General features: G+C 43.5%; 1 protein-coding gene across 1 annotated transcript; it reads right to left on the bottom strand.

The window, feature by feature from the left end:
• Window positions 1–777: 777 nt before the first annotated feature.
• On the bottom strand, window positions 778–19580 carry LOC311142965 (RAC-beta serine/threonine-protein kinase-like). The gene is made up of 13 exons (XM_084178739.1): window positions 19415–19580; window positions 19074–19202; window positions 18745–18856; window positions 18425–18563; window positions 15401–15532; window positions 14806–14871; window positions 14607–14675; window positions 13420–13542; window positions 12897–13025; window positions 6260–6474; window positions 5952–6039; window positions 3599–3701; window positions 778–2678 (listed from the first exon to the last, which is right to left on the bottom strand). Exons 1-13 carry the CDS (start codon window positions 19458–19460, stop codon window positions 2599–2601), a joined length of 1431 nt encoding a protein of 476 aa, XP_084034865.1. The 5' UTR covers window positions 19461–19580; the 3' UTR covers window positions 778–2598.
• Window positions 19581–22050: the final 2470 nt, after the last annotated feature.

The following is a 22050-nucleotide window of genomic DNA, read 5'->3' as shown; positions in this document are numbered from 1 at the left end:
ACCACTTTAGAAAATAAATTATTAACACCATACAGAGAATTAGACAATATAGGCTACCCCTCTGCTTATTGGTTTATTTGCATATTCAAGCCTGTCTCAAAATACAACAGTGCCCCTTTAATTAAGACATAAGCTTTTTAACTGACGGGCTTTTCAAAGACAGCTTGAAATGTAGCCTACATGTTTTGTCCTCTTGTAGGAAGCTGTAACTCCCCATTGCTGACCTATACTTATCTATAACTCCATTGCGTGCTGGCTCTGCCTACAAAAAAATCATAGACTCAATCTTGCAAAGTTAGATTGGTTTTGGTTTGTTGCATTGAAAAGGGGCTGATATGTTGATTCGATCACAGAAAAAACATTGATCTATATAGTGCAAACTAATGGGGCCAACTCAGTGAAGTTCAATCTCTTGCGTCTCCGTGCAGCCTGGCATTTCTTCTGCGTGGCAGCCCTGGGAGACTGCACGGCCAAGCACGCACTCAGTTTAGAGGGAACATTGCTTACTCATAATTGCACGGTCCGGACGTGTGAGGGGGCTGAGCAGTCTGTACCATGCAGCGAGCCTCACTACATGAACTTTGTTACAGTTCCCACCAAGTGAGTATGTTACACACCTGTCTGTGTGTGCCGGGGGGGGAGGGCTTATACAATACACATGCAAGCCTGCGCAGACAGGTGTGATATGCATACAAGCGTCACACACGCACGGTATAAAACTTATATACATACAATGGGCTCCTTTTAATTGAAATAAGTCACAGGAAACAGACGTTTACTTTCATTTAGACATTTATGAATTTTCTTAAATGAGAGTAGAAATGTCTTCAAAGGGGTCAGGGAAACAGCAAGGTGGAATACAGAGAACCAGACAAAAAAGTTAACAGTTCCTCTCAGAAATGATTTCAAAATGGCACACAATGGACACAAGGCTCACATGACTAACAGAATATTTGAGAACAACCTGGATCTCCTTGTCACGACCAGCAACCGTCAGCAGTGAGACACCAGGCGAAGAGGAGCAGGCGTGATTACATTCAACACACACCCGGTGTTGTGACCAGAACGGCTCACCATCACTGATCCACTCATCACCACCTGTGTGGCCATTTCTGATAGTACAGCAGATGTTTATGACAATTGAAAGAAAAACACTTGCGCAAAGCAACAAAATAACAACAATAAAACATACAAATCTCATAATTTGAGTAAAAGGAGGTTTGCTTAAGTAACTCAGGCTGCGTTTACACAGGCAGCCCAATTCTGATCTTTTTTTTCACTAATTGGTCTTTTGACCAATCAGATCAGCTCTGAAAAACATCTGATGTGAGAATATCTGATGCGATTGGTTATTAGACCAATTAGTAGAAAAAATGTCAAATTGGGCTGCCTGTGTAAACGCAGCCCAAGTGCTAGTCGACCCTCGTAAATCACATGGCTGGTGTGTCTCAATCAAAGAGCAGAGGTGTTGAGACGAGTCCTCAATTAAAAACAGGGTTTTACAAAATGTACATATACACCTTGTACAGTGAATCCCTAAATCCCATTCGTTTTCTCTGTAGCACGTATTGTTCTATTCATCAGTCAGAAACAAGAGTGTAATACTAGTTAATTTCATTGGATTACAGTTAAATGATAGTACTCTGTCCTGCAGCTTTTCTCATATTCCAGAGTAGGTTCTTGAGCTCTGTGTCGGAAACATCCGTGTAGTGTGATGTCGCAAATTAATCTACTGATACTGATGCACGTCAGGCAAGTTTACGTCAATCAATCAGCTAGCTCACACACACACACCCCTACCTCAACACGACCGCACTCTGACACACACACGCACACAAAATGCAGACATTCAGTTTTGGATCTCCCCACCATTTCTCCAAGCACACAGTCATAAACACAGAGGGAGAAACATCTTAATTGTTACCACCACCACAAATCTACCTCCCGCACCCCCCTTGCCCAGTAGGACCACTTCAACACTATTGGTAACAGCTAGTTCCAGAAAAGAGCACTTGGATAAAATCACAGAAATATGACTCCTTATAAACTGTAACAATCAGAGAAGGGGGGGGGGGGGGGCGGGTATTGTTCTCATTTGTGTAAACAAGAACAAACAAGAATCACTTCAGTGTTTTTTTCTTATATCCAGCAGTGTGAGTTACTGGGTTTGTGTGAGAGGGACAAGGGGAGATAGAAAGAGGGAGTTTCAGAGAAAGAATGAGAGCGAGAGAAAACAAGAAAAATGAGAGCGAATCTGTGTCCAAATCTGTGGAGCAGTAGTGTCCTATAGCGCCACCTATAGGTTCTAGTCCTCCCTGTGCATGGCTGATGTGCTACTGCTGCTGCTGACAACGTGAGGTACTGAGGTCCTGTGCAGTTCACAGGCTGCATTTGTGCATGACCATAGTGTAGGCGGGGTTTGAGAAGACAAGATGGCTGCAAGCCTCGGCACTTAGAACCCCGCTGTAACCAGAGATCCATCGGCCTATGTGGTGTCTCAAGACTGCAGTCTTTTTTATAAGTGTGGACGCGAGTGAGTGAGCTGATGTGGTGTGTCTCTCCAGTGTGTGTGCACCCGTGTGTGTATGGTGTTGACTGTCACTCTCGTATGCTGGCGGAGTAAGAGAACTGGGGGAAGTGCGCTGGCTGGTTGGGGTCCTCACAGTCCAGGTTGTCATCTGGAAAACAGAGAAAACAGTCAGTGTCAGCGCAGTAACGTCGTCACTGCTGGTGGCATATTGTGTCATAAATCAAGTTTCCCTCCAACCTTTTTATGCAAGTAAAGTATATGTTGGATTAAAAAATGTCACGACAGACCTGATCGAAACAGCAAATTTGTCAGTAAACTTTACAAATGTAGCCAAAACTAAATACGCTAGACAATAGTACTGGGGGGAAAATATATATCTACACAGTTACATATCGGGATACTATTTTTGACGATATATCGTATCGTATTGACAATGTCGCAATATTCTTTTTGCGCTAGTTTGCTGTACCTGCACCAAAACGCCAGTATTTTTCCTTCATAGCTTTTTCTCCATCTTTTTAAATAGGGAGCCAATTTGTTTTCAGCACTTATTTACCTGACTGAACAAAACTTTTTTTCTCATGTTCTCGTCTCTCTTCAGCAGACATATGGTGAGCAATATGTTTGTAACATTGAATTGCAATAAAATCACAGTATCGAATCGCAATACGTATAGAATCATGAGAATCACAATACATATCGTATTGGCACCCAAGTATCGTGATATCGTTTTGCAGGATCTTTTTTGTGTCTGTAAAATTAATTATGCTAGAAATTGCAGTGGAAACGCCTTTATGCTCAAATATCCATATCGAAATAAACTTGGAGTCACAATGATATGTCACTACGACTCGGGAAAGCATGCAGTTTTAGGCTACAGATGAAATAGGTTATGATGAACTTCACAGGGTGGTGAAAGTGCACGATGAGCTTGATGCTCCTTTTGTTTTTCATGCAAATGTTTGAATATTCGCGTGAACATCTGTCGCCAATTGGATGAAAACCTAGCTACACACTAATAAAAACGCTTGCACACGCACATACAACCGCGCGCACACACAAACTCACACTTGTCTGGAGGCGTGACTGTGATGGTCTGTGCTGTGAACTCATCGTCAAAGTAGCGGGTGTCGGTCTCCGACGTCACCTGAGGCTTGAAGGGAGGAGTCAGCTGAGGATGGAGAGAGCAGTGATTGGCTAATGGTCCAGAAGTAGACATCACAGTACCAGTACTAACCTTTCCTATACCATCTCAGAAGATTTGTAAATCATATTGATATTGGCCGAGTTCGAGAGCATCAAATGTGTGATGCAATGTGGGTAAATTTTGATTGACTGCCATCTACAAATAATACCGATCTATGATGCAACCAGCTCTGTGGCCTTGTGGTTAAAGTGTCCGCCCTGAGATTGATAGGTTGAGTCATACCAAAGACTCTGAAAATGGGACCTGATGCCTCTTTGCTTGGCACTGCACATTTTAGAGTGGCCTTTTATTGTCCCCAGCACAAGGTGCACCTGTGTAATGATCATGCGGTTTAATCAGCTTCTTGATATGCCACACCTGTCAGGTGGCTGGATTATCTTGGCAAAGAAGAAATGTCACTAACATGGATATAAAAAAAATAGTGCCAAACATTTTTAGAGAAATATGTTTTTTGTGCATATGGAAAATGTCTGGGATATTTTATTTCAGCTCATGAAACATGGGACCAACACTTTACGTTGCGTTTATATTTTTGTTCAGTATAGGTGGGTGAGGGCAGTGTGGCGTGCATTTGAGATTGCGTCGTCTATGGATCTGTTAGAGCGGTATGCAAATTAGAGTGGGTCTAGGGCAGGGCTGCCCAGCCCTCTTCCTGGAGATCTACTTTCCTGTAGGTTTTCAGTCCAACCCTAATTTAGCATATCTGATTCAGCTAGTTAAGGTCTTGTTGAGCAGCTAATAAGTAGAATCAGGTTGTTAAATTACAGTTGGACTGAAAACCCACAGGACGGTAGATCTCCAGGAGACGGTTGGGCAGCCCTGTTCTAGGGTGTCTGGGATGATGGAGTTGATGTGTGCCATAACCAGCCTTTCAAAGCACTTCATGATTACAGATGTGAGTGCTACAGGGTGGTACAGGGTGGTAGTCATTGTGGCATGAAGCCTTCGAGTTCTTGGGAACAGGAATGATGGTAGTCAATTTAAAAACGTGGGGATTACAGACTCGGACAAGGAGAGGTTGAAAATTACTGTAAATACGCCTGCAATCTGATCTGCGCATGCTCTGAGAATGTGCCCTGGAATACCGTCCAACCCCGTGGCCTTGCGAGTGTTGACTTGATTAAAGACCTTACTCACGTCGGCCTCAGAGCGCGAGATCACCCAGTCTACCCAGTGGGGGCCCTCATGCACAGTATGGTGTTATTGTTATTGTTGAAGTGTGCATAAAATGCATCGAGTTCGTCTGGTAGAGAGGCATCGTGGGGCAGATCATGGCTGGGTCTTCCTTTGTAATCCGTAATGGACTGTATTCCCTCCCACATGCGACGGGCGTCGGAGCCTGTGTATTATGATTCCACTTTATTCCTATATGGTCCTTTTTCTCATTTGATGACTCTGCGGAGGTCGTAGCGGGACTTCTTGTACTTGTTCCTGTCCTCAGCAGTAGCCTCAGGGTTGTCTGCGATAGCCCTGTGTGCGGTAGCCCTGTCCTTTAGTTTAGCGCCAACCTCTGTGTTAATCCAGGGATTTTGATTGGGGAAGCAGCGAACCTTCACTGTGGGGACAACTTTCGCCGATGCATTTCCTTATGAAGCCGGTGACGGAGGTGATTGTTGTAGCTTGTTGATGTTATCGTCAGAGTCTCTGAACATATTGCAATCATTAAGGAAAATGATTCAGGATCCTCTCTGCTTGGCACTCAGCATTAAGGAAAAGGATTCAGGATCCTCTCTGCTTGGCACTCAGCATTAAGGAAAAGGATTCAGGATCCTCTCTGCTTGGCACTCAGCATTAAGGAAAAGGATTCAGGATCCTCTCTGCTTGGCACTCAGCATTAAGGAAAAGGATTCAGGATCCTCTCTGCTTGGCACTCAGCATTAAGGAAAAGGATTCAGGATCCTCTCTGCTTGGCACTCAGCATTAAGGAAAAGGATTCGGCTTTAGGCCCTGCGATATACTAGCGCCCTGTCCAGGGGGTGCACGAGGTGTACTTCTACATCAAGCTGCCTCACGCTACAGAAACAGGTGATAGTCTCCTGCCCTATGGGGCGTTCTAGCTCGGACAATTGACTTATTGATGATGCAAGGTCATTTGGTGATCAGTCATTCAGCAGTTGATGTCAAACTGCAACTGCCAAAAAAATGACCTGGAATGCCACCATTTTTTGACTGACACTATCAGTACCGCTAATCTATCAGCCTCCATTCACTCACCTTCCTATCTACCACATCCTTCCACTTGATGGAGGTGAAGAACTTGTGGGACATCACATCTTTGGCATCATCCGGTCCTCCCCCTAACCTGTCAATAAACAACAGAATATCAGAGACCCCAGCTTGCATCTCAACAGTATATTCTACTGCATTAGGGACTGTGTTGGCAGGCCGCAATCATGCGCGAGCGCACACACCTTTCTTGAGCAGACACCCAGCCGAACACACACTAAAACAAATGGTGTACTTACTGAGCAGGCCAGTCAAACAGTCACACAGACCTACATCCCAACCCCACCCCGACGTACCTCTGCTTGGGGTCCTTTTTGAGCAGGCCTGCGAGCAGTGCCTTTCCCTCGGGGGCCAGGTTCCGGGGGAAGCGGATCTCCTCCATGAGGATGAGCTCAAACAGCCGCTCATGGTCCTGGTTGTAGAAGGGCAGCCGACCGCACATCATCTCGTACATGACCACGCCCAGGCCCCACCAATCCACAGCGCGACCGTAGTCATTGTCCTCCAGCACCTGGACGGGCAGGGAGGGAAAAATGTCTTAGTCACTTTATGGGGGCCTTCAAAATAAATGTTCCATAGGCAATTGATTGATGACATTAGCATACAGTAGGAGGTATCCTTCTATCTAAATACTCACTGCATTAAGATTAACATAAAAAACCATACAATGGAGAATCAGTAGATAAGCCAACCAATCTTAAGCAGGGTATCTGCAGGTTCCATGAAGTTGAATTAAAAACGTTAAGACCTTTTTTTAATGCCACTTGGAATGCAATTTAATACCAGTTTTGAGGTCTGCGCGCACCACACACCTGCTAATATTCCATTCCAGAAATGAGCCCATGTTGGCAAAAATAAGTGTTTTTAGGGCTGGCTCTTTCACCAAAGGCCATAGCCTACATGGTTCATATTATCAGGCAGGTGTGTTATTTTAGCAATGAGCATTAGCAATGAGCATTCTCCTGTAGCCTAACAGATGTAGTAGCATAGTGCCTAGGCTATAGACGGCTGAAGCATGGGTTTGCCCATGTGCATTTGTTTAGGGAAGCCCTATGGGCTAATCATGACAAACTAGCTAGATGACAAACTAAGTGTTCAGAATTGTGGCTTCGATACCAATACCAGCTTTGAATAATTATACTCAATACCATAACTGTGAAAAAATGTCAAATATACACCACTGTTAACGTATAAAACACATGGTCAACTCTCCATCTGGAGAGCGAGGCCACTGGGTGTGCAGGCTTTTGATCCAGCACTGCTCAAACACACCCGAGTCAGCTTAACAAGGTCCTGTTGAGCAGTTGATTTTTAGAATCTGGTGTGTTAAGAGTAGGGCTGGAACAAAAGTCTACACACCCAGTTAGGCTTGGGCAATATACCGTTAATACTGTATACCGGGGTATTTCGAAATACTGACGGTATGATACTCGCGGGGACTGTGGGGGTGCATTCCACACATAACTAAGATGTGTCAAATAAATGATATGCAGCTCAGGGCTCCAGCTATGCATTTGGTTTGCCAACTTGACACCCCCAATAAAGGACTGGTTTTGCAGGTGGTGACCACAGACCACTTCTCAGTTCCTATGCTTCCTGGCTGATGTTTTGGTCACTTTTGAATGCTGGCGGTGCTTTCACTCTAGTGGTAGCATGAGATGGAGTCTACAACCCATACAAGTGGCTCAGGTAGTGCAGCTCATCCAGGATGGCACATCAATGCGAGCTGTGGCAAGAAGGTTTGCTGTGTCTGTCAGCTTAGTGTCCAGAGCATGGAGGCGCTACCAGGAGACAGGCCAGTACATCAGGAGACGTGGAGGAGGCCGTAGGAGGGCAACAACCCAGCAGCAGGACTGCTACCTCCGTCTTTGTGCAAGGAGGAGCAGGAGGAGCACTGCCAGAGCCCTGCAAAATGACCTCCAGCAGGCCACAAATGTGCATGTGTCTGCTCAAACTGTTTCTGACCGACTCCATGAGGGTGGTATGAGGGCCCGACGTCCATAGGTGGGGGTTGTGCTTACAGCCCAACACCGTGCAGGACATTTGGCATTTGCCAGAGAACACCAAGATAGGCAAATTCGCCACTGGCGCCCTGTGCTCTTCACAGATGAAAGCAGGTTCACACTGAGCACGTGACAGAGTCTGGAGACGCCGTGGAGAACGTTCTGCTGCTTGCAACATCCTCCAGCATGACCGGTTTGGCGGTGGGTCAGTCATGGTGTGGGGTGGCATTTCTTTGGGGGGCCGCACAGCCCTCCATGTGCTCGCCAGAGGTAGCCTGACTGCCATTAGGTACCGAGATGAGATCCTCAGACCCCTTGTTAGACCATATGCTGGTGCGGTTGGCCCTGGGTTCCTCCTAATGCAAGACAATGCTAGACCTCATGTGGCTGGAGTGTGCAAGAGGAAGGCATTGATGCTATGGACTGGCCCGCCCGTTCCCCAGACCTGAATCCAATTGAGCACATCTGGGACATCATGTCTCGCTCCATCCACCAACGCCACGTTGCACCACAGACTGTCCAGGAGTTGGCGGATGCTTTAGTCCAGGTCTGGGAGGAGATCCCTCAGGAGACCATCCGCCACCTCATCAGGAGCATGCCCAGGCGTTGTAGGGAGGTCATACAGGCACGTGGAGGCCACACACACTACTGAGCCTCATTTTGACTTGTTTTAAGGACATTACATCAAAGTTGGATCAGCCTGTAGTGTGGTTTTCCACTTAAATTTTGAGGGTGACTCCAAATCCAGACCTCCATGGGTTGATACATTTGATTTCCATTGATAATTTTTGTGTGATTTTGTTGTCAGCACATTCAACTATGTAAAGAAAAAAGTATTTAATAAGATTATTTCATTCATTCAGATCTAGGATGTGTTATTTTAGTGTTCCCTATAATTTTTTTGAGCAGTGTAGATTAAATTGTTTTTTCCCCCCTCATCAATCTTGTTGAAGCACCTTTGGTAACGATTACATTATCAAGTCTTCTTGGGTATGACGCTACAAGATTGTAGACCTGTATTTGGGGAGTTTCTCCCATTCTTCTCTGCAGAGCCTCTCAAGGTCTGTCTGGTTGGATGGGAATCGTTGCTGCACAGCTATTTTCAGGTCTCTCCAGAGATGTTCGATCGGGTTCAAGTACAGGCTCTGGATGGGCCACTCAAGGACATTCAGAGACTTGTCCAAAAGCCACTCCTGTGTTGTCTTGGCTGTGTGCTTAGGGTCGTTGTCCTGTTGGAAGGTGAACCTTCACCCCAGTCTGAAGTCCTGAGCGCTCTGGAGCAGGTTTTCATCAAAGATCTCTCTGTACTTTGCTCCGTTCATCTTTCCCACAATCCTGACTAGTCTCCCAGTCCCTACCGCCGAAAAACCTCCCCACAGCATGATGCTGCCACCAACATGCTTCACCATAGGGATGGTGCCAGATTTCCTCCAGACGTGACGCTTGGCATTCAGGCCATTTCAATCTTGGTTTCATCAGACAGGAGAATCTTGTTTCTCATGGTCTGAGAGTCTTAAGGTGCCAAACTCCAAGCGGGCTGTCATGTGCCTTCTACTGAGAAGTGGTTTCCATCTGGCCACTCTACCATAAAGACCTGATTGGTGGAGTGCTGCAGCGATGGTTGTCCTTCTGGAAGGTTCTCCCATCTCCACAGAGGACCTTGAATGCTGCAGAAAATTTTTGGTACCCTTCCCCAGAGCTGTGCCTCGACACAATCCTGTCTCGGAACTCTACGGACAATTACTTCGACCTCATTGCTTGGTTTTTGCTCTGACATGCACTGTCAACTGTGGGACCTTATATAGACAGGTGTGTGCCTTTCCAAATCATGTCCAATCAATTGAATTTACCACAGGTTGACTCCAATCAAGTTGTAGAAACATCTCAAAGATGATCAATGGAAACAGGATGCACCGGAGCTAAATTGAGTCTCATAGCGAAGGGTCTGAATGGTATTTATGTAATTTGTAAAAAACTGCTTTTCCTTTGTCATTATGGGTATTGTGTGTAGATTGCTGAGTAAAAAATTAAATATATATCCATTTTAGAATAAGGCTGTAACCCAACAAAATGTGGAAAAGGTCAAGGGGTCTCAATACTTTCCGAAGGCACTGTATGTACGTGTATGTACATATATATATATATATACACACACACACACACACAGTGGGGGAAAAAAGTATTTAGTCAGCCACCAATTGTGCAAGTTCTCCCACTTAAAAAGATGAGAGGCCTGTAATTTTCATCATAGGTACACGTCAACTATGACAGACAAATTGAGAAAAAAAAATCCAGAAAATCACATTGTAGGATTTTTAATGAATTTATTTGCAAATTATGGTGGAAAATAAGTATTTGGTCAATAACAAAAGTTTCTCAGTACTTTGTTGTATACCCTTTGTTGGCAATGACACAGGTCAAACGTTTTCTGTAAGTCTTCACAAGGTTTTCACACACTGTTGCTGGTATTTTGGCCCATTCCTCCATGCAGATCTCCTCTAGAGCAGTGATGTTTTGGGGCTGTCGCTGGGCAACACAGACTTTCAACTCCCTCCAAAGATTTTCTATGGGGTTGAGATCTGGAGACTGGCTAGGCCACTCCAGGACCTTGAAATGCTTCTTACGAAGCCACTCCTTCGTTGCCCGGGCGGTGTGTTTGGGATCATTGTCATGCTGAAACACCCAGCCACGTTTCATCTTCAATGCCCTTGCTGATGGAAGGAGGTTTTCACTCAAAATCTCACGATACATGGCCCCATTCATTCTTTCCTTTACACGGATCAGTCGTCCTGGTCCCTTTGCAGAAAAACAGCCCCAAAGCATGATGTTTCCACCACCATGCTTCACAGTAGGTATGGTGTTCTTTGGATGCAACTCAGCATTCTTTGTCCTCCAAACACGACGAGTTGAGTTTTTACCAAAAAGTTCAATTTTGGTTTCATCTTACCATATGACATTCTCCCAATCCTCTTCTGGATCATCCAAATGCACTCTAGCAAACTTCAGGCGGGCCTGGACATGTACTGGCTTAAGCAGGGGGACACGTCTCGCACTGCAGGATTTGAGTCCCTGGCGGCGTATTGTGTTACTGATGGTAGGCTTTGTTACTTTGGTCCCAGCTCTCTGCAGGTCATTCACTAGGTCCCCCCGTGTGGTTCTGGGATTTTTGCTCACCGTTCTTGTGATCATTTTGACCCCACGGCGTGAGATCTTGCGTGGAGCCCCAGATCGAGGGAGATTATCAGTGGTCTTGTATGTCTTCCATTTCCTAATAATTGCTCCCACAGTTGATTTCTTCAAACCAAGCTGCTTACCTATTGCAGATTCAGTCTTCCCAGCCTGGTGCAGGTCTACAATTTTGTTTCTGGTGTCCTTTGACAGCTCTTTGGTCTTGGCCATAGTGGAGTTTGGAGTGTGACTGTTTGAGGTTGTGGACAGGTGTCTTTAATACTGATAACAAGTTCAAACAGGTGCCATTAATACAGGTAACGAGTGGAGGACAGAGGAGCCTCTTAAAGAAGAAGTTACAGGTCTGTGAGAGCCAGAAATCTTGCTTGTTTGTAGGTGACCAAATACTTATTTTCCACCATAATTTGCAAATAAATTCATTAAAAATCCTACAATGTTATTTTCTGGATTTTTTTCCTCAATTTGTCTGTCATAGTTGACGTGTACCTATGATGAAAATTACAAGCCTCTCTCATCTTTTTAAGTGGGAGAACTTGCACAATTGGTGGCTGACTAAATACTTTTTCCCTCACTGTGTATATATATATATATATATATATATATATATATATATATATATATATATATATATATATATATATATATATATATATATATATATATATATATATATATATATATATATATATATACACACACACATTTAATAATAATAAAATAATTTTAGAAATAGCGCTCCTTGTGTGCACATTCTGTAATACCGTATGCTCCGTTATGGTACAGAAACGTTATGAAAATCTGGATACCGCCCAACCTTACAACCAGTAGCTCTTTTGGAGGTATTATGCTATAACATTATAACATACATTTAGCCTACAACCAAAAAGTATAATAAAATAATTCCCTCATTCAGTGAATCAGGTATCAAATGGCTATACTTCGAAGCAAGTACTCTAGACTGACTTTTTCCAGGGCCAAGTAAGACATTAAAGAAGTTAGCTATTTCACCTGAAATATGCTGGATATTTGGATGTCAAAATAGGATCCAGAATAATCAGATATCTTATTGGCTCCTTAGAGATGTATGCATATTGGCCTAGGCCAGGGTTCTCCAACCCTGTTCCTGGAGTTACCCTCCTGTAGGTTTTCACCACAGTGAGTCTAGAATGGCCTCTCGCCTTGTCTCTTTTCCTGCATTTGTACTGTTACAAAAAGAGGCAACGGGTGAAAGCGTAATACCAATGTTTCCTGTCCAGTTTTTTCAGATTCTTACTGACAAAGGGAAGAGGACACCAAGGGGAGAAAGCAGTTTAAGACTATCAAGACTATCAGGGACGTGTTTATTAGGGCACTGAACGGGACATATTTTTCTATGGAAAATAAAAAGTAGTGTTTCCAGGTAGTCCCTTCCTGTTTTAGTTTGTTTTCTTGTTTGGTGCTTAAAGCTGGAATCCTTAATAGTGAAACAGCCACGTCCATTTGCAATATTACAACATCAAATTTTTGCAAATAACACACTCTTTTTTTCCCCTCTGATATCATTGCTCACGTGATGATTATTTTTTTATGCTGCGGGGCCCTCCTCAGCTCCACAACAAAAACAATAACTGTGGCGGGGTAGCCAGTGGCGCCGTTTTCCCCCTACTGCAGATTCCATCTAATGAACACGACTACGGTCTCATGTATGCCAACTGTGTAGCACTTGCTTGGCCACTAGTCATGCCCAGCACCGGGCCCTCACCTCCGGTGCCAGGTACTCCGGGGTGCCGCAGAAGGTCTTCATGGTGGCGCCGTCCGTGATACCTTCCTTACACAGCCCAAAGTCGGTGATTTTAATATGTCCGTCATTGTCCAGCATTAGATTCTCCAGCTGAGAAAAGACACCGGGATGGATGAGACATTAGAACAGAGTCCCTGGTGATGTCACTATCATCAAGGTTACAGTTGAGTAAGTTAATCAGTCTGCATCCTGACAGAACACCTACTTATATGATTATCTTGAAGGCTAGCTAGCAAACGGAATCCCACTTACGAGTGTCAATTGATTTAAAAAGTTGTCATACCAACAATTTTTTGAGAATGGTGAATGGCACTTCTGTAAACGTCTTGAGAATTTACATGATAAGGCATGATTATTTTTACAATTCGGAGAGGAAAAAATTAATTCATGGAGCACGACAGCAGAATGTCTTTGGAACAACCCAAATCCTTTGATGTATCAAGGGAGAGAAGAGTAGGACAAAATCAACACAGTTAGTGCTTACCTTCAGGTCCCTGTATACCACATTACGAGAGTGGAGGTACTCCAACGCAGATACAATCTCAGCGCCATAGAAACGGGCCCGGTCTTCCGTGAACACGCGATCCCGAGACAGGTGGAAGAAGAGCTGGAGAGAAGAAGACAGCAAAAGTGTGGTTGCTGATGCGTATGTGGTTGAATCACATACGCGTCAGCATACATGGACACATATTCTTTGTTTAATGCCAGTGGCAGGACATTAGTAAAAATAGAAAAGAGTAGAGGGCCTAGAGAGCTTCCCTGCGATACACCAGACTTTACATGTTTGACAGAGTAGATTCCATTAAAGAAAACCCTCTGAGTTCTATTAGATAGATAGCTCTGAATCCACAATATGGTAGAGGTTGAAAAGCCATAACACAAGTTCTCAACAACCGGTTTATGGTCAATAATATCAGAGGCTGCACTGAAATGTAACAGTACAGCTCCCGCAACCTTCTTATCAATTTCTTTCAACCAATCATCAGTCATTTGTGTCTGTGCAGTACATGTTGAGTGCCTTCTCTATAAAACATGCTGAAAGTTAATTTGTTTACAGAGAAATAGGAAAATGTTGTTTGATCAAATACAATGCTAACAGTTTTCTAGGTCTGCTGTTAGAACTAGTAAAGGATGGTTTACCACTCTTGGGTAGCGGAATGACTTTTGCTTCCCTCCAGGCCTGAGGACAAACACTTTCCTCTAGGCTCATATTAAAGATAACAGATAGGAGTGGCTATAGAGTCAGCTACCATCCTCAGTAGCTTTCCATCTAAGTTGTCAATGCCAGGAGGTTTGTCATCTAATGAGATGTATTTTGCAAAAACAACTAACAAGCTTAGACCTTAGAATACATGTCACAAAACTATCTGAATCCATCAGAACGGTATCATTTGTTATCAAATGGTCATTTCACCATTCACTAGATCAGTGTTTCTTAATCCTGGTCCTGGGGTACACATTTAGTTTTTTCTCTCTTGTAATAAAGATTTGTGTCAACTGTTTTGCAAAAAAGTGTTTAGCATTTGCATTTAGCATGAAAACAATGTGAAATGAGAAACGTATTATTTTGGCCATGTGGATCCCAGTTTAAATCACAGTGTTCAAGCAATTGAGAAAACTGTAATGACACATTCATGTTTGTGTGTGTGCGTGTGACATTGGGACACCCACCTCTCCTCCGTTGGCGTATTCCATCACAAAACATAATCGGTCATGAGTCTGGAAAGCGTATTTCAGTGTCTGGAAGAGTGGAATGAGACAATTGATCAATTTCACATCCCGCATGCCCTCCTATAAATAAACGGCATGTGTGGGTGTTCTGTTCTGGACCAGCACATGTAATGAGGTGACAGTAACACGGACCACTCACCGTGAGGAAGGGATGGCAGGTGTTCTGTAACACTCTGCTCTCTGTAACCGTGTGTGCAACCTCATCCTGGACACACATTTACACAAATTAGATCAGAGGGTCAGCCTTTCACAGCAACAATAAACACAGAGTACTTAGACCCTTAGCTTATAACTAATTATAAACTGGGTGGTTCGAGCCCTGAATGCTGATTGGCTGAAAGCCGTGGTATATCAGACCGTATACCATGGGTATGACAAAACATGTATTTGTACTGCTCTAATTACATTGGTAACCAGTTTATAATAGCAATAAGGCACCTATGGGGTTTGTGATATATGACCAATATACCACGGCTAAGGGCTGTATCCAGGCACCAGGCACTCCGCGTTGCGTCGTGCATAAGAACAGCCCTTAGCCGTGGTATATTGGCTATATACCACACCCCCTCGGGCCTTATTGCTTAAATACACCACTCCCCACATAGTATGCCTTATACAGGACAATAGGACTAAATAGATTAGGCCTAATAACAAAGGATCTTCATTTCCCAATAAATTGATGGCTAGTAGTCTTCACCACTGTAAAGTGGTATAGGTTCGGCCTATTTCTTTACCTTAGCGATGATGACCTCCTTGCGCAGGATCTTCATGGCGTAGTACATCCCCGTGGCTTTCTCCTTCACCAGGATCACCTTGCCAAACGTGCCCTTCCCCAGCAGCTTCAGGTAGTCAAAGTCACTCATCGTCTGACAACACAGATACAGGGTTGAAAATTCAACCATCTTATCTTATGTAACCAAGCCCAGCCAAACACATTGATGTATGATACTTTACGAAACAGATCATTCACACCATAGGCTAAATTGCCACGGGGGATAGGGGGCATGTCCCTACCCAATATTCAGAGCAGGTCGATTCGTCCCCCCCAATAATTTATTTAAAAATAATAATAATAATAATAATAATAATAGGTTGGGGGCCTGACAGCATATGAACAAGTCCTAAGTAAAGGCAAAACGTGTAGAATTGCAGAAAATGTAACTGTAACAGTCGACTTTGGGTATGAAAAACGGTCCAACTCCTCCTCTTTCTCAATTTTCTAACAGAAATGGGGTGTGCCTTTGGTAGTTCAGCAATGTATCATTCTGGTCATGCGCGCCGCAACTGACATAGCTAGTTTGTTAGCTAAGCTAGACACTTGTAGCTAGCTAGCCAGCCAGTAACTCATCAAGTATGTGTTGACGTCATTTCACAGGATTGGTTTTTGGACGGAAGCTGTAGAGATCAGTAAGAAATGGCACTTCTGTATAGCCAAATATCTTATTCATCCATTTTCAATTTTGTTTTTAACGAATTAAATGACCTGGTATGATGGTGCATTGATCAGTTATACAGTTTAAAGCAGTTATTTTTGACCAAAGCCGACCTTTAAAAGTAACTGTCCAGTGTTTCCAGATTTCTATGAAATATGACCTATAATTAATTATAATATGAGTGAAATAGTTCCTTCCAACATTTTTTAATTAAGAATGCTAAAAATCAGCTTTTCTGTGTTGGAATGGTGTGGGCGTACCCCAACAACAAAATGGTGTGGGCGTATACCGGTCAATAAAAATATTCACATGAGTAGACCGCTGATTGGCCAGCTCATCTTCCTCTATGACGTAATAGCAAGCATTTTTTAAATGGTCTGTTTGAGATACAAGTTTGAAACAGGGTTTTTGAAGTATTTTCTTTCTCTAATTTATGCTTTGGCCACAAATACGAATATAGGATGAGTCAACAACATTATTTGGGTATGAGTTAACAGAATACTAATTTTTAAAAGTGAGATTTGGACAGTTACTTTTAAACTGCAAAATGTTCTCTGCCCCATGGCAAAATGTGTAGAGAATTGCAGGAAATTAAAATGTTTACTCCTCCCCAAATAATGTTTTCCCTATCCTTCCACTTATACTGTGTTTTCAAAATACCCCTCCATGGAACCCCTCAAGACAGGCATAATAAGTCATGTCAAACCATATAGAATTGAAGGAAACTAATTCCGGAAGAGGACCCTTTACAGATCATCTCCCCAAATATATACACCACATACATGCGTAGGAACCAGTGGAGGCTCCTCAGAGGAGGAAGGGGAGGACCATCCTCCTTAGTGAATTTCATAAAAATAAATAATGAAACATTAAAAAAGTTATCCTTTTTAGATAAAACTATACTAAATATATTCACACGTCACCAAATAATTAATTAAAACACTGCTTTGCAATGAAGGTCTACAGTAGCCTCAACAGCACTCTGTAGGGTAGCACCATGGTGTAGCCGGAGGATAGCTAGTTTCCATCCTCCTCAGGGTAAATTTTCGTCAATACTAAAACCTAGGAGGCTCATGGTTCTCACCGCCTTCCATAGATTTACACAGTAATTATGACAATTTCCTGAGGACGTCCTTCAACCTATAAGAGCTCTTGCAGCATGCACTGAAATGTTGTCCACCCAATCAAATGATCAAAGAATGAATCTAGTACTGAAAGCAGAAGCTACAGCTAGCTAGCACTGCAGTTCATAAAATGTGGTGCGTAGTTGACTCAAAGAGATAGAAAGACAATAGTTGAGAAGCGAGAGATTTTTTTTCACTTTCACTTAGCTAGCGAATGCAGCTAGCTATTTTAGCCTACTCAAACACCAGGATCAAACAGAGAGGCAAGCCATGTTAGCTAGCTGGCTATGGCTATCCAACATTGGAACTCTTCCAAGTCATGGTAAGCTTTTGGTTTTATTAATTGATTGCCACCGGGGCATGCCAATGTAACTGCTAAACTGCTTGATGACTGTACTGCATGATTGTAGCAGGTTTACTAACGCGTTAGTTCTAGTAGCTATATTGACTAGCTATGACGTTAGCTAATATGGGGACAACGATGTAGGCTGTGTGTAGCAGTTATGATATGAAGGTATGGCTTGAAGAAGGTGAGAGGAGGGTGCGTAGATGCAAGAAGGAATTATACAACAAAGAAAATGATCATGCGGTTTGTATGTAGCTGCTATGAAAGTAAACAGTTTGCGTGTGATCAGGTGTGTATTCATTCCACAGATTCTATTAAAAAACGTTTCTTAATTGGAAGCAAATTTAACGAAACGGGGGATAAACGTACCTAGATTTGTCCAACAGAAACTCTTGTTTGCAACTGTTGGACTAATGATTACACCCTAGATCAGCTAGATGCAGGCAAGAGTGTGCAAGGCGGTATTGAATGTGTCACTGTCTCACCTTGATGACTAATTTTCTCTCGACCTGTGCACCTATGTTGTAAACTTTCATTCATAAGCTAGGTTGTAGCAACCTCATGATAGGTATAGGGAAAATTCTAGCATCATGTGGTAGCCTAAACCTATTGATGTTACATTGAGCTGGGTGAATGGAATATGAATGACAGTCATCCAATATGCTGTAATAGAAATAAGGCCACACTCATTAAAAAAATAATCGTCCTCCCTCATCTTAAACGTCACCGACCGCCACTGGTAGGACCAAACCAGGATTCAGCACCCAACCATATTGGAAGAATAATCTGTGAGTGAGCATGTTGTCTATCATGTCATAGAAACATGAGGACATGCATGTACGTACACACACTCACCACTTTGGAGCGGGTCTTGGACATGGCCACATCCATGCTGCTGTTATCGCTGGGAGAGCCAAACAGGTCCATGGGCTCCTCCTCCTCTCGCACCTTCAACCCATTGGCCACTGCCTGGATGGCACGCATCCACTCCTCTCTGACACACACACACAGCCAAAGAATGTGCAATTACTACACCATCGTGAGCTTGTAGAATTCCATTGAACCACTCCCTCCACCTCCATGTTGACTACTGTTATCCCTCCTCCCCACTCTCTTATCTACCTTTTCCATTGGCCCATTATTACACCCCGTAGTTGCCCCTATCCCCTCCTTACCTCTCTGCATTGCTTTCTACATGGAAGGTCCTCTCGATGACCGTTGTCCACTGTAGGCAGCGGATAACGAACGTGTTAGGCTTAGGACGCTCTGTCTTCATCAGTTGGCATTCTGGGACAAACGGGGGAGGATTACGGCATTACAAATGTTTTAATGTCGCAATCCAGTGTTTTTACCTCGTTGTTTCATTTATAGTGTGAAGACCCCCAAAGCAACATCTAGTCATGTACAGAGGTGGCGCTGCAAACCCTGCAAAAATAACAAACACTGCCACAGAGGCAAGAGCACGGGACATCAACATCAAGTTTTCCCTTTGAAGGACACTCACCTCCCACTGAGAAGTTGTTGAGTGGGGGCAAGCTCTGGTCGGAGAGCTCAGGCTTCTCTTTGTAGCCGATGAAGGAGCCGTCACTCTTCAGGATGAAGTAGCGCGGCCTCCAAGTCTTAATGTACTCACCTGCATAGAGACACACGTGGGCTTGAGTACACACCACCTGAATACTCTCATATAGCCTAGTCTGAGGTCAGCCACAATGTACATTCAGTGGCAACTACATACAGCGTGGATTAGAATGTCTCTCTGCCTGGCTTTGTCAGACAATGTTTTTGAAATTGTGTTTAGAATGTTATTCTATTTGCTGTGTATAATAAGAAATTGCGAGTCCTCACCTCTCTTGTGGAGCCATCCTTCTCGTACTACGCTGACCTCATTCATAGTCAAGGGTGGGATAGTCGTGGAAGGGGGTAGGGGAGGGGAACGGGTGGGGTTAAGGGAGGGGGGCCTGGGTGACTTGGACTGGTCAGGAGGGTGTCAGTGTTTACAATAACCCAGCACCTAAACAAACAAAGCACAACATGAGAGGAATATTAATGTGTTTGCAAGACATAGGCTAGCCTACACAGACTATGAAGAGATGAGCATAGATTAAGTGATTTGCATCCAAGATGATTTTCTAGACAAAAACATTACTGCCATCTAAGCTTTCTGGCAGAATCACAAAAAACAAACTTTTATGAAGCATAGCTTGTATTTGACGATGGGGCAAGACTTGAATGGTGCTGCAAGAACGGATAGATCAGAGAAATGTGCCAGAGGGTACCAGTAAGCACCCCAGCACAGCTGGGTTAAAGTGTTGCAATGCGTGTACAGAGAGCATACGAGGTCGAATTGGTCAGCTAGCTAGGCTAGCAGACACTGTCAAATCAGCTGTTTAACCTATAGCTAAAGCAAAACCTGTCAGAAACGAGTAAAGATGGCAAATTGGTTAGCGAGGCTACATCAAGTTTCAGGCTGACTTGAGTAGCTCTGAGAGTCAAGACAAGCTGAAAAAGTCAGGCTGAAACTTTATGTAACTAACGTTAACGTGCTACAGCTAAACAGATAGCTAGCTAACTGGAGAGCAATGGCTCGAGTCAATAACTACTCAATTTTGTTGGCAATCAATGTGCAATGAATGGATGGCTGATTTGTTGCTAGCTAAATTAAAATAGTAAATTGAAAGGGCATGGCATAAACTGTCTAAATGTTGGCTCGCCACTTCTATCTGTAACGTTAGATCGGCTATTCCTGTTTTTGGTAACCAGCTCACACGACACTAGCTAGTAACTATCTCATCATAGCAGCTAGCTATCGTTAGCTGGCTAGCACTGTTAGCTGACAAGTAAAGCTTCAACTCTGTTTGCACAAGGACTGACAACACCTGTCACTTTTCCACCCGCAACCGAAACTAAAACGTAACGTACAAATTGACCTTCTTGACAACAACTTGGCGATTTAGCTACTCTTTAGCTAATATTGTAAACAAACAGAAGAAACGTCTAACTGTTACTATAACCTTTGACGTTAGCTAGCTAAACTAGCTACCTAACTTCCATTTATACTCCCCACCATGGCCTCGTCTTGGGGAGAAAAAGTAGACACCGATGAACCCTCTCAAGACGGTTCCCTGTAACGTTACAACAAGGCGATCTCAGTAGTGTAGCTAGCTAGCTAGCTAGCTAACGTAACGTTACCTGAGTTTCGGCTGCTTGCTGCGGTGGCGTGTTTGAGTCAGGGTGCACTAGTCTTCTAGTATGTATACGCTGCAGAGCAGTAGCTAGCTATTTGCTCTTTGAATTAAAATGACCAAACCTGTAAAACATATACATGCATATTTATACGCTGTTTTCTCTCCACGTTGTTCTTGTTTAGGTCCGTCTATTTTACAGGCTCAATCCAGTACTTTACAGGCCATCCGAGAAGGAGTCCCAAAAAGGCTTAAAAACGGAAATGACGCTGCTGGGGGACGTTGTGCGTATTTACGAGCGTCAGCCTGAGCAAGAAGGCATATCAAATATTGTTTTAACCAACCCAAGATAGACCAGAGCCTGTCGTTTCCAATGGTAACAAATTATTCAGAACAGGGAAGAAGGTGGTCAGAGCCAAGCACGAGCTAGCGAGATACTATTGGCGCGTTCTAGCATTATTTGCATATTTCCGCCTACTCTGTGAAGTGCGCGTGTGCGTTAACTAAATTCGCCCATGCACTCCTAAACAACGCCATTTTTTGAAACTTTTGCCAAGTGTAACGTTTACAAAACGTAGTCCACTCTCTTTTCTACACATTCTAGGTTTGAAAACAGAAAACTGTATTGAGATCAAATGTTTAATCGAAGAGAAAATGTGCAGAATGTCGACCAAAATTAATCTCGCTCCATCTTCTCCCACTGCCAGCCATTGGGCTTCCTCTCATCACCATATTTGGTAGTGAGTGGAAGCGCCAACCAGATGCTTCATATTTATACATTCGGTGAAATATCTGGCTCATTGTTATATCTGTGTGCATGATCTTCTTTAAATTTGTTTTGGCAGACCGCAACCAACTGAAAGGTGGATACACCGCAAGCTACTGGACTGGAGTGTTAATCTATTTCTCTTATCTAGCCCTGTGTTTCCGCCTACTGTTCTGGAGTTTTAATTCATTACACTTTGTGACACAAAAAGGGAAGGGACAAAAGACAGGGAAAAGGGAAAAAAACCTCCATACCAACGGACCCTACACCCATTAAAACCTCACCACTATTCCACTACTTGTCCCTATCTGATCCTACACCAGGCTGGCATCCTGGGAGGATGGGACACTATCGTTCAACACACCTTGTAACTCTTCTGCAGTAAAATCTCGTACACCCAAGTACTTCTCTGCAGCTGCCACCACAACATCTACTTACTGTAATTTACATTCAATTTCTGCGGTACAGTTGAAAACCATGGCTATGAACACTAAGAAACCAACTTTACAGAAGCACATGTTATTCCTATCACT

The sequence above is a fragment of the Coregonus lavaretus genome (genome assembly GCF_964263955.1).
Source record: "Coregonus lavaretus genome assembly, chromosome: 15".
Taxonomy (NCBI): Eukaryota; Metazoa; Chordata; class Actinopteri; order Salmoniformes; family Salmonidae; genus Coregonus; species Coregonus lavaretus.
The sequence above is the reverse complement of the archived record's forward strand: the minus strand, read 5'-3'. Positions and strand labels throughout refer to the sequence as shown.

Excerpts from the sequence above, each read along its gene's own strand:
- LOC311142965 (XM_084178739.1), bottom strand. The coding sequence starts at position 19,460 with ATGAATGAGGTCAGCGTAGTACGAGAAGGATGGCTCCACAAGAGAG. Across the intron at positions 19,203-19,414 it reads AGGATGGCTCCACAAGAGAG|GTGAGTACATTAAGACTTGG; the intron begins GTGAGGACTCGC and ends GTCTCTATGCAG. Across the intron at positions 15,533-18,424 it reads CCAAGACCCGCTCCAAAGTG|ACGATGAGTGACTTTGACTA; the intron begins GTGAGTGTGTGT and ends CTGTGTTGTCAG.